General features: G+C 43.7%; 1 protein-coding gene across 1 annotated transcript; it reads right to left on the reverse strand.

Annotated features, from left to right (window-relative positions):
* Nucleotides 1-5377: 5377 nt before the first annotated feature.
* On the reverse strand, nucleotides 5378-8497 carry LOC306922559 (ubiquitin-protein ligase E3C-like; the record flags this gene model as incomplete). Its single annotated transcript, XM_079500245.1, has 1 exon — nucleotides 5378-8497. The coding sequence occupies one exon, from the start codon at nucleotides 8495-8497 to the stop codon at nucleotides 5378-5380; it is 3120 nt and encodes a 1039-aa protein (XP_079356371.1).
* Nucleotides 8498-14009: the final 5512 nt, after the last annotated feature.

Here is a 14009-nt window from a genome sequence, read left to right on the forward strand (position 1 = left end):
CCCAGGTCTCGTGACATCATTATGACATCATCAGGGATATTAAGCCCATATACGGGAATGTCTCCTAGCGTGAACTCCCTTTTGACTGACACCTGTCATTTTAAACTCTAGACGGGCCTGCCCCAAAGTTATTAGTGCAGCCGCGCCCGGCAGCCGGCGAAAACTAGAGTTCTCAACAAACCCTGTACACACAAGACACTGCCCCTGCTGCCACCCTTAGATCTCCATATATGGAGCTGACCTGTTCTGACAATCCATATGTTGATCTGACCTCATCACACCCTGTACACTCAAGACACGCTCCATATATGGCCAGTGCCTCGACCTTTAGGGCGATGTCCAGACAATTGCACGAGTCTCTCCGATCCGAGTCCGAGTCGAGTAGCAAGTAATTTGGTCCAAGTCTCAAGCAAGTCTCAAGTTTTTCTGTTGTGGGCAAGTCAAGTCAAGTCGAGTCTCAAGTTTTTACCCTCAAGTCCAAGTCGAGTTGCAAGTCGTCAAATCAATGACTCGAGTCGGACTCGAGTCGAGTCATCGAGTCTCGAGTCCAATACTCTGCCGGACAGGCCGGTTACTTAAGTTGTCCGAGTCAGCTTGTCTCAAGTCGAGTCGAGTCTGGAGTCATTGTCTTCCAAGTCAAGTCGAGTCTCAAGTTTTTACCCTCAAGTCCAAGTCGAGTTGCAAGTCGTCAAATCAATGACTCGAGTCGGACTCGAGTCGAGTCATCGAGTCTCGAGTCCAATACTCTGTCGCTTCTCGCCCTCAGGCGTCCTACTGGTATTTACTTGCGCAAGCAGAGCGCGCAAGTATTGTGGTCGTGCTGGTACGAATGCACGTGTATGCTTGGTAGATATTGATGGTGACGTAATTGTCTCCACCAGGCTGAAGGCATGGGGAGAGAGTATGTTTTGCACTCCTGTCCGTGTTTGTGTGTGTGCGTGCGTGCGTGTGTCTGTCCTTCCCTCCGTCCGTTACCAGCTAATCTCCGGCACTGTTGGCCCGATCCATGCCAAACTTTGCACACACACTCCCTGGATGCCAATGACGAACCTCTGCCCCAAATATTCCTCAACGGCCTGTTATAGCGCCACCATGAGCCCGATTTAGGCAAAACACATTTCTGTAGATTACTCGTACACATTTGATCCATACAACACACAATTCGGTATACACTATCTCCACAGTCATGTGATCATCAAGATTGGCTTCCAAAGCTCACATGATTGGTCCGATTTGAACAAAATGCCACAAATCACAAACACAGTGTGCAATTTCCGTGAAATTATACACACACACACATTTCCACTAGGCTGAGGACGACATGCCACTATTTTTCCCCAAAATCAGCCTCATGGTGGCGCTATAACAGGGCAATTCCTGTTTTTACCTATAACTGCATCAATCTGTATACAACCTATGTATGCGAGTGCGCCCTAGAGGCCATGGAAAAAACATTTTCCCCGCATTCCTCCACATCTGCCAGTTATAGCGCCACTATGAGGCCGATTTCTGCTAAACACATTGTTTATGTTAGTCACACAGATTTCATCCAAATCTCACGCAAATCGGTACACATGATCTCTGCAGTCATGTGATCAAGACGAGTCTGTTGGATTTCTCAGATTCTACACTGATTGGCTAAAATTGCCTTCCAAAGTTTTCAGGAGTGGCCCGTTTTGCACAAAATGCTGCACATGTCCTGCTCATCCAGAATTCTATCCTCAGAGATGATATGAGTGATCTTGCTCTGCATTTCCTCAACAAAATGAAGAAAATTGTTGCAAAAAACAAACAAAGAAACATGTTTATATTACTTTTTTGCCAAACATCACACACACCCCTATCCTCCTGATCCTCCTGGTGGAGACCTGTGACCAGAAGGGCACTTTTTCTAGTTAAAATATGTATCAATGCCGGGTTATACCTGGCTCTTGATGGGGACGTAATAGAGATAGGTTTCAGATTACATACATACAGACATTACCTTTAATTCACCCGACACTGAAACATATCCTAATTACGTCACCATCGACAGCCAGTTATAACCTGACATTGAAACATATCTTAATTACGTCACCATCAACTTCTGCATGTGCAACAAGCAAGTAGGCACTCGACAGAGTGCAATTCTAGTTACTTGCGCAAGCAGAGCGTGCAAGTAATAGTTTTCGTCCATGTCGCCATTTGGTGCCAGCGTATGACGTAATGACTACTTGTGCTTGATATGGCAGTGATGTCAGATGATATACATGTATACATATAGGGGCATTACCTTTAATCCTCCCGACACTAAAACATATCGTCATTACGTCACCATCGAAAACCAATTACACCCTGGCATTGGGTCATTTAATCCACATCTTTATTACGTCATCATTGAGAGCTAGTTATACCAGTTATACCCTGACGTCATATGCTGCTACGATACATACGCATCAAACGGGGCGCAAAGTAACCACAGTATACCGCTAATCAATTTACAAATTACATATACATAGAGGCATTTCCTTTCCACCTTTCACCTTTCCTTTATTCCACCCGACACTGATCGACATATACGTCACCATCGAAAGCCGATTAATCCACATCTTTATTACGTCATCATTGAAAGCTACCAGTTATACCTGACGTCATATGCTGCTACGATACATACGCATCAAACAGGGCGCAGAGTAACCACAGTATACCGCTATACCGCTATACATATACAGACATATACATAGGTGTGATTAGGACCCCAAATCACACCTTAGAAAGCACGAGTGTCTATTAAGTGTTAAGTGTTAAGTGTTAAGTGTTATGACAGGAATTGCCTGTCATAATTTGACCCCCCAGTATTAGGATGTATTAGGATGTTGATATTCATTCATCAGCCAACACTCCCCACTCACAGGTAGTGAGTGGGGAAAAATAGCTGATCTGCAGCCTAGTGAGCTTGTAGGTCATTTTGTAGAAGCTATTTTTACCAATCTGGGGGAAAAAAACACATTCATTGTATTGCATCTGGTTTATCTTGTTAAGTGTTCTTGAATCTTGTCGTGTCATTCATATGTAGCACTAAGCATACCATGTGTTATAGGCAATCAAATACATTACTGTACATTATCAACAACAGTCCCAGACAGTCGGTTTGCACCCATACAGATGTAGAATAAACGTGGGCCATGAGATACTTCTGCATATTTTCGCTATGGAAGCATTGCATGTATGATAGCTTGTCTCTGGTGAGTGTACTAAAAAACCCAATCACCTTCAACTCTAGTCGATCTCTGCTGCATGTCAAGACGCCATTTCCACTGTCACGTCCATTGTCTTTCAATGTCATGATGTTATGTGAAATGCATATTTTACAATAGGCTACATGTCCATAAATCATTATATTGCACCATATCAATTAATGTATACATTCATATATCTAATGTTCAGTTCATAATTCCATTAATTACTTCAAAATAATTAATACATTGGTTGTAATCATAACTTAAATTAAGGTCATCATGTAAACACTGTTGTTCACCATCGCCTTAATCACCATCCTAATAACACAATATACATTACATACAGTACAACGTTTGAAACTCCCCAAAGTAAAAAAAAAAAAATCACACCCATGTGAACTGAGTGGTGCAAGGTCTTATATAGTCTAATCAGCTATGTCAGTGACGTCACACACTAACCATAGCAACCATGCTCACCTGTGCACGGACACGTACACACGGGTACTAACAAAGCCAGTTGTTGGAGTGGTTTGCACCACTCAAAAAAAGCCACGACAAGTCTGTGTGTATAAAATGTTTATTTAAATAAATAAATAGGCTATTCCAGATGAGTGCTTCACAAAGGTGCTGGGAAACATCTGGAAGAGAGAAAGAAAACAACATTGTCATAAGAAGTGAAAACAACATTTTGCATTTCCCATACTGTACAGAGATGTAGGCAAGGTTCAAGGTTGTACATTGTTACATCTTGTGTACAGGTACAAAAGAGAGTAAAACTTATTTTTGTTTGGTGTCCTTCAGCTAACTGGCTTCCGAGTCCTGTCCAATCTGCTTAACCTCTTCTCTCTGGGGAGTTTTCTCATGTCGATCAAAGTTTCGCCCGGGGGTATTTAGGACCATTAAATCAGAGCACCCAGCGATTTGCAGCAACGGAGCACATGTCAAGGTGCACCAGGCGCCATCTTGGATGTAGCTGAAGTAGCTAGATGTAGCCAAAACACAACAACGGGAGTTATGATTAGGCTAATTCTAGCCGTCAAAAACATAATCTTTGGTTAGAATTGGACGGATTGATTTAGATCAAGAGCTATTCACGTTTTAAGATTCTTTAAGATTCTCATCCACTAAAATGGGGGGGAACATTTTGGATGATGTCCCAACCGGAAATTACATCAAATGTGGAGCGATGCCTGTGGAGTGATGCACTGATATCAATAAAGTTCCGTCCTGTCGCTCTGGGTGTTAAGGATGGCATAAATAGGCTACTATACTGGCGTAGATTAGTATACGTATATATCTAAGATAGCACGCAAGCCACGGCAGGGCAGTCACCGCTGTCAGTCCGTCTGTCCGTTGAATGAGATCTGTCTTGTCTTCCTCTCTCTATTTGGTGCTTTGTGACGGCTACAGCACCACCTACAGGCCGGGCATATATATTACAGTTGCAGTGTTTGCCGGCTCCAGTGTGGACACTAGGAAGTTTGATTCGGTTAAATACTTGTGCGGGTAACAGCCCGACCCGTTCTCGTGTGGCAAGGGCCTTAGACTGCGGGATTAAATAATCGTAATCCCCATTTGACTGCCGTTGTTTTTCACTAACCTTTGAAGAACCACCCGGCCGTGATCGTCAAAAACGGCAAATTAAACAATGAAAACAAAAGTCGGGAATGTCTTGATCAGCAGGGAAAGATCTCTTTATCAAAAAAGTCGGGAATGTCGTGATCAGCAGTCAAACTGTTGTAACAGGCCATGAACAGACTGTTGACCAAAGGAATTATCACTCAACTTTATGGGCCTCTGTCCCCACCCATATGCATCCTGTAACTGCATAAATAGCTACCAAAATGTGAAGAAGTTGTCAGTTAGGCTGGACGTCTGTGGAGTTTCCAGGAATAACATTTTGGGGAGGCAAGATGTGTCTTATCGCAACATTCATATCTTATGGTTGAGGCTAAGCCTATCTATAGTGGGCAAGACGTAACTGTGATTTGGTTGATCGGCGGGACAGTGCTTTGATGCTGATCGTGTAGTGGTTTGTGCGATTAGCCACAGATGCTGTGTATCAGTGAAGTCAGGCAAGTCGTGTGGCTCCTTCTTTAACTATCAATATTAACTGTGGCATTGAGTCCACCACAGACTCAGAGGACTCTGTGTCCTCTTCAGCTGAGTTCAAACCCAGCAGAGGACTCGATGGCATACAGCAGCTTGTTTCTCATCAGCTGCTGGTCACAGAACTTTGGGAGCTTGAGCAAGTTCATGCAGGTGCTGGAGGTGGGCAAACGCTCCAGGTCACTACCTCCGTTGTGGATGCAGAATGCCGGGTACAGCTCCTTGAAGCCTAGCAGTGGAGGTCTGGAGCAGCTTGTTACAAACTTGAGCAGCTTACGCTTCTCGTCATCTGTAAAGGATTCCACAACCTCCCAGAAAATTTGGATGACGGGGTGAGTGGCAGAGTAACCCCCTGAATAGTTTGTGAATTTCTTAAGGTCCTCAAGGGAAATAGACATGTGCGCACCCGATATTAGCACCTGGATCTCCTGGTGGTCAAACATGCGCAGCCACTCCAGGTTGACCACATCGGACAGACCCTGTCTGAAGGCCAGGCAATGGGGCCTGATCTGCTTGTTCAGCCTATAATCGGCCACCAGATGTATGTAGGCTATACGGTTGGCTGTAGACACAGGGATGTCCTTCCCTCCTGGTTTCAACTCCACCACCCGGGCTTCTCCCTGGTAGTTGTTGACCACAGTGAAATTAAGGCCCAGCTCCTCCATGTCGTCCTCGTAGCTCTTGAGGAAGAGCAGGTTGCGGTAGAGCTCTGGGTCCAACGAGGCAAGGTGGTGGATGTCCACGTCGGCACTGGTGTCCAGCAGTTTGGACAGGAAGAAACTAGCAAATTGCATCTCCACCAGCATGTTCTCATACAGTGTCTTTCCTAGAATCCTGCCCAGGAAGTAGTAATGCCTTGTATAGGAGTCTCCAAATAACATCTTAGCAGCAGGATTGGGGTACAGCAGGCCCTCGTTGGTGGTCTTGAATAAGCCCAGGTTGGGGTTGAAGCCCACCTTGAGCAGCTCATTAAGGAACTCCCTCAAAATACCACCGCCGTCGATCCCTGCCTCATCCAGACCATGAGCATTAAGAAGGTGTACTCTAATCCTCTTCTTCAGGTTTGCCTCATTTTCTGGAGAAAGCTTGTCGTAGGCATCTTCATAGATGTAGTTTCGCCTGATTCTGATGTCAATGCAGTCCCGATAGTCTATCCATTCATAATTTTCCTGTTTGTCTTCGTGGATTAACTTCAGGAAGATCTTGACTCGCTCTTCAAAGGGAACCACAAAAGGAAGCTCTTTGAGGATGACCAGTCTCCATTCATGTCTAGCAGAGGGGACATGTTGCTGTGTGAACGCATCTGCACTGATGTTGACTTCATCAGAGATCCAGTGATCTGAAGGGCAGAAGGGTTGTCTGATGTCAATAGCCTTTACCATCTTTACCAAGTTAGTGATGACCTTGAAGAGCTGGACCCAGCGTTTTTGCTGGGCTTGAACGCCTTTGTTCTTGATGCCCACACTGCGGAAGGCAGCCATGTACTCTTTGCAGTTCTCTGTCTTGGTCTCCAGGTAGGCCAGCTTGACGATGCCTAGACAGACGTCTCTCAGACAGCCGGACAGAGTAACCAGCTCAGATAGAGTGAAAGGCATCACGGACGACTGGCTCTGGCCTTCCATCTTGTTGGCAAAGAACTCGCTGTCATGTACAGAGATGAGTGAGTAGCTGAAGAGGGAGCTGAAGACATGGAAGATGGGGATGATGTGGTTGGAGTTCTCCAGGGACAAGGGGGAGCCTCTTGCGATCTCATGCATCAGCGGTACCGTGGAGCCAGTATTCATTTCCAATTCCGTTGTCATGGATGTTATCAAGTACCACAGATGCTTCAGGAAACGTGCATTGAAGGCCAAACTGTACAGAAGCCGGACTTTGGACAACGTAAGGTGGTGCTGCACCATGAGGGTGTAGCATATGGAAGCCGTCATGGTGAAGACCTCCTCGCTGGCCGAGTCCCTCCTCACCAGCTTGAGCAGGGCGTCGGTCTGCTCCTTGGTGTAAAGCTTGCAGACGCACTTCTGTGTGATCAGCTGGACAGAAATACCGCTGTCATCCTGCATGGACAGAGGATGGATGTCAGCATCATCTTCTTCATCATCATCTTCATCATCTGAGTCGCTGCTCCCTGACACTGGCAGCAGGGGCAGCAGAGTCCACAGGCCCTGCAGGTACAGCAGCAGTCCCTCCTCTGATAGTGAGCCTAGGCACTTCTCCCCTGCTGAGAGAACAAAGTAAAGCAGCCATGGCGCCTGGCTCTGTGCGGCTGAGGACAGTATGATAGACCGCAGTGAACCCAGGAACGCCTCAAACGGGAAATGGTGACGCACATCCGACAGTGCTGGAATAAGGAAGTGAAAGATTGGCTCTGTGAACTGGGCTGAGATGAACTCCTTGGTGAAGGTGGAAAACACAAACTGCCTTGCTCCTGTTGTGCAGGAGGAATAGGTAAAGTGCATGGGTTTGAGGATGAGCTCCAACAAGGTGCTTGCCATGGGGACAGCGGGAGCATCACTGTACTCCAGACTGGAAGGCAGCCTGTGTTTCATCAGAATATATAGCGATCTATAGTATCCTTCTTTCTCGACCGTAGAGTACAAAATCTGCTCAATTAATGATGCTACACAGTTATCATCTAGAAGAACGGGAAGATAAGTTCTCTCTGAAGAAAAGACCTCCATCATCCTCATGGGAATGGTAACATCCAAACTGTCATCCTTGGAATTATGCAGAAGTCTGCAGCAAAAGCTCAAAAGCCTCTTGATCTGAAACACACAAGTATGCCTCTCTGGACCCGCCAAAAGCAGCACGAAATGACTGTTGTGTTTCACCATGTTCTGACACATCCATATCAATCTATGTGCATCCACACTCTGTCTATAGAAAAATATGAGTTGTCTTGTTAGGAGAGCTAGACTGCCACCGTCCCAGACCTGCTGCACTCCCCTTGATTGTGTCTGGCAGACACTCTCATCAAACTCGGTCCTCTGAATGACATATTGCTGCTTGCGGTCCTGATACCCACGTATGTAGGACTGAATGATAGTGGCATTCTTCACCTTTCTCCTTTCATCCTCTCTTTTTCTTCTATTTAATAGAGACGCTTTTTCCCTACTTACTCCCCCAAGTGATATATTGGGTGCCCTTTTGAAATCTCCTTCAAAGGTGAACATTATTGAAATATTTTCATTGACTGACAAGTTTGTTCAGAACAAAAAAGTGAAATATATACACAGATATTTGTTGAATTTATAGTAATTTGCTTAATTACGTGTGACATCATTCACATCTTGTCATTCATGTCGTCTAATTCCATGTAATTTCACGTTTTGGCATTTACAACGAGTATTGCATCTTTGCATTGCAGATATCTGTGTACAGTATGTGTGACATAGGGCTTTACATAGAAGCATCACCAGTTATCAGGGTAGGCCATTCAGGAGCCAAATTGAATTCCATATTTGGGACTGCTTACCTCTGCGGTGACGTCATCAATATGATGTCAGCCATCTCCATATCTGAGACCGACCATAGAGCAATATTATGTAGATAGGGCACAGGAAATTACTCATTTCAATGAAAGTTGGCTATTGCAATCCACAGACCCCTTGGCCTAGAGAGAAGTGAGATTATGAATTCACAAAAACAAGGGATATCGCCTTATATGTCTTGCCCCCCGCCCCTTCTCCCAATAGTAGGGTGATTTTACATTATATTGGGGCAGCTATACTTTGTAATATATATTTCATATCTGCAAAATCATGTCCTAGAGTGATCTTGAATTGTTACTACAACACTATAGACGTTTGCATACATTCGCAATGACAACATTACATAATGTTTCCTAAGAATTGAATTGTGAATTTAAGTTAGAAACAATAAACAAATTGGGTAATTTCATCATCTACTCAGGCTTATGGGAACACCCTGCACCATGTGTAAGTTCCTTGATTCAGTATTTAGATATTTGATATTAATTTTAGCTGCCACACAACCTGCCACACAACCTTCCTATACCAAAACTCCATTTTAACCATGATTGATTTAGAAAACACCTGTCCTTGCTTCTGGTGACTGATATTGTCCCTATAATATGTGAGGTGCCCGTGTTTTTTTCTCATTTATTACTTGCGCAAGCAGAGCGCGCAAGTACTAGTTTTGCCCAACGATGCGTATGCACCGTCCCAGCAAATGACGTAATGACTACTTGTGCCTGATACGGCAGTGGTGCCAGACTACATACATGTATACAAAGGAGCATTACCTCTAATCCTCCCGACACTAAAACATATCGTCATTACGTCACCATCGAAAACCAAGTACACTCTGGCATTGGGACCTTTAATCCACATCTTTATTACGTCATCATTGAGAGCTAGTCATCATTGAGAGCTAGCATATGCACCCCATTCGACTGTTATCAGTGCATATAATAGGCGTTATCAACCGTTATTAGGACCATACAATGGGCCCAGTATGGACATTTTCCACATACTCACGGTTTCAGTATGTCATTATCAGCTATTGTGACGGGTGATAAGGGTATTTTCATTATAGAATGCCCATACTGTTGTTTGAACAATGTCACCAGCCGAGTCAGTATGTTGTTATCATGTATTGTATCCGTTGATAATGATATTAGGACCATACAATGGGCCCAGTATGGACATTTTCCACATACTCACGGTTTCAGTATGTCATTATCAGCTATTGTGACCGGTGATAAGGGTATTTTCATTATAGAATGCCCATACTGTTGTTTGAACAATGTCACCAGCCGAGTCAGTATGTTGTTATCATGTATTGTATCCGTTGATAATGATATTAGGACCATACAATGGGCCCAGTATGGACATTTTCCACATACTCACGGTTTCAGTATGTCATTATCAGCTATTGTGACTGGTGATAAGGGTATTTTCATTATAGAATGCCCATACTGTTGTTTGAACAATGTCACCAGCCGAGTCAGTATGTTGTTATCATGTATTGTATCCGTTGATAATGATATTAGGACCATACAATGGGCCCAGTATGGACATTTTCCACATACTCACGGTTTCAGTATGTCATTATCAGCTATTGTGACTGGTGATAAGGGTATTTTCATTATAGAATGCCCATACTGTTGTTTGAACAATGTCACCAGCCGAGTCAGTATGTTGTTATCATGTATTGTATCCGTTGATAATGATATTAGGACCATACAATGGGCCCAGTATGGACATTTTCCACATACTCACGGTTTCAGTATGTCATTATCAGCTATTGTGACGGGTGATAAGGGTATTTTCATTATAGAATGCCCATACTGTTGTTTGAACAATGTCACCAGCCGAGTCAGTATGTTGTTATCATGTATTGTATCCGTTGATAATGATATTAGGACCATACAATGGGCCCAGTATGGACATTTTCCACATACTCACGATTTCAGTATATTCAGTATCCGTTGATAATGATATTTTCAATGTTATAGAATGCCCTCTCATCAATCCAATCGCTTTGATCTGCTTTGATCAGATGTCACGTGACTGGCCAATCTTTTTCGCAGCAAAAATAAGCACCAGGCTGCCCATAACTTTTATTCTCAGTGGAATTATGCACTATTTTACGAAAGTGTCTGCATGCAATGTGTTTTGACATCATTTTGAGCTAGCTGACACTAGTCTTTGTTGATCTTCAAAATTGCGTTTGCACTTTCTTCCTTTTTGGTCGTACATGTACATAAACGTTCGGATTTCAAATGTAAAGTGCTTACCACTTGGCCAAAGATGTTATAAATACGTACGGCCTCTCAAAAGTATGCGTATATTCCACATTGTTCAATAAAATGCATTTGAATCGGATCTGTGGCCATTTTCCCCGTAGCTTTCAACTACGCGACCCCATCGGTTGGGAGGTGTATTGCACTCTGGTACATTATAACTGTATGAGAAAATTGATACAACGCTTTTTATTTAACAATACGGTACTTCTGGTGGGCTGCACATAATAGTAACATCCGCGGCCATTGGGTAAGCACTTTATATTTTAAATCTGAACGTTTTATATATGTAGTCTACCAACGTACCAAAAAGGGAGAAATTGCAACTTATTTTTAATGACCATATTGTTAGCCAAGGCTAGGCAACCGCCTACTGTATCCGGTCATTTCCACGCGTAGATACATAGGCACACACTGGCCGTTTCCGTATCCGGTCTAGGGCGGAATTGCAGTGCAAAGCGAATTGATATCTACTCTCTAGTCTAGCCAGGCTGTAGTGTTGACAGGCACATTTGTCATATTCATTCCGGGTGGCTGGCTACGCGAGACTAATTGGAGCCCTTAGGGATTTTTGTGTTTGTGTATAATCTTGCAAAATATTTGCAAACTGTTAAAAAAAAAGGGGAAAAAAACTATTCAATCAATCAACATATTATTCACCCCGGAAATTATTCTATGCAAAGAAAATCAAAGCATTGATTATTGTTTGTGGGTTTGTTTGAGCCATTATTTTTTCCTCAGATCCATCCACACACTGTATTTTCTTTTTAATCACCTTTACAATGTGTCTATAGTGATTGATTGATTGATTGCAATATGTATTAACAGTTTGCAGAAATACAGTACATTTCAAGCACAAACTCAATACAAAGACTGTTAACTGTGAGTGGACGACCCAATAAAGCATTACACTTGTTTACAAGAGGGTCCACCTTGTTCAATTCATCAAAACCTTTAGAGACTTACAAATAGACACTTCTATATATCCAAAGAACAGAACAGGAATTCATCATAAAGGAGGTAAAAAGGGAAAAGAAACATATACAGTGAGGGGAAAAGGGGTGGGTGGTGGGGGGATTCAGATTTTACGGGGGGCCAGTTTCGAATTGCAGCCGTCGTGCCCTTTGAGAACGGTTTTGAAGGAGTCAAGGGATTTGCATGTCTTAATGACTGTTGGTAGGGCGTTCCACATTTTGGTGGCATAGGAGTGTGTGTGTGTGTGTGTAATTTCTAATCTAATTAATTTGATTTACAGTCAGTACAAGAAACACAGGGAGACCATCAGCAAAATTGGGGACTCAGTCATACATTACAGACCATGTAGTATACACCCTAAACATTTGGTTATCGTGTCACCCCTGATGCTTTTCAATTTGGAGTTGTACAAAGATAACCTTATCTCAAACCCACATGGTTAGCAAACCTATAGCCTATATAATATATTGAACAGTTTCTTTGTAACATGCATCTACCGTCTAAACCATCTTCATCTACAAGGTGCACCACTGTATCCCTGATGCATGCTATGCCTATGTAGTGGTGTGTGTGCCAATTGACAAAGTAGACTAGAGTCAAACAGATGTCAGTCACCAGTGTTTTCATCTGGTCATAACAAGCGGTCCATGTTTATGACAAACTGCATTGCTTTTATTTTGAATCTTGTTTATTCACATACAAACAATCTGTGTGATTGACAACCCATTTGTCAGATCATGATACTGACCAATGATGATAGACGCCTGAGGGCGAGGTCACGTGCACGCCTGGGGGACAGCAGACGTGCTGGCGCTTTGGCATGGGTCAACATATGGAATGAATTCTGTACTGGTCATATATAGAGCATGCCTTGAATGTACAGGGTTTGATGAGGTCAGATCAACATATGGAATGTCAGAACAGGTCAGCTCCGTATATGGGGATCTAAGGGTGGCAGCGGGGGCAGTGTCTTGAGTGTACAGGGTTTGATGAGGTCAGATCAACATATGGAATGTCAGAACAGGTCAGCTCCGTATATGGGGATCTAAGGGTGGCAGCAGGGGCAGTGTCTTGAGTGTACAGGGTTTGATGAGGGCCCAGGTAGGGCCGGGCCTGTTGAGAACTCAGTTTTCCCCGGCTGTCGGGCGCGGCTGCACTAATAACTTTGGGGCAGGCACGTCTAGAGTTTAAATGGACAGGCATCAGTCAAAAGGGAGACATTGGGCCTGGGCTGTGGCTCAGCGGTCCAGGCACCTTGGCTGGTAATCCAGTCTGGCAGTGTGCCACGGGTTCGACTCCCGATCCCGACGGCCTTTACTGCATGTCAACCCCCCATCTCTCTCCCCATTTCCTGTCAGCCTACTGTCTGTCCCTCCATAAAAAATAAAGGCGAAAGCCACAAAAAAAAAACATTAAAAAAAAGGGAGACATTGAAGAGGAAGGATGGATGGGAAAGGATCAACATATTGAATGTCATAACGGGTCAGCTCCATATATGGTAATCTAAGGACCTTACATATAGCTAAGGTATAAGGTCACAATCTAAGGTCATGTCTGGGGGTGACAGACTAACTAACAGGAATTGGGTTAGGGTTAGCTTCTTCCAAAAAGTTCTCTTTCAAGGTCCTGTTAGCAGTATACCCCCTATGTATGTCGCTCAAACTGGCAACCTCAGGAAAAAAATATCAACGTGTTCGTCTGTGTGAGCTCTACAACATATCCGAAGATGGGCCTCTGACGTCACTTCCCCTTGGTTTTATAGCCCCTAGAAGGCTAAACATCAACTTTGTGTAGGAATGTCGTACAGAAATGAGACTCATGTCAGATTGTTCGTCCTGACAAGCTATATAACATACTAAAAGATGGGCCCCTAATGACCAAGGGTTTTTGACTTAGAGGCTTTATAGAGGTTAGAAAAAGAACAAAACATTTCTTTTCAACGG

This window comes from Electrona antarctica (assembly GCF_951216825.1).
Source record: "Electrona antarctica genome assembly, chromosome: 4".
NCBI classification, from domain to species: domain Eukaryota; kingdom Metazoa; phylum Chordata; class Actinopteri; order Myctophiformes; family Myctophidae; genus Electrona; species Electrona antarctica.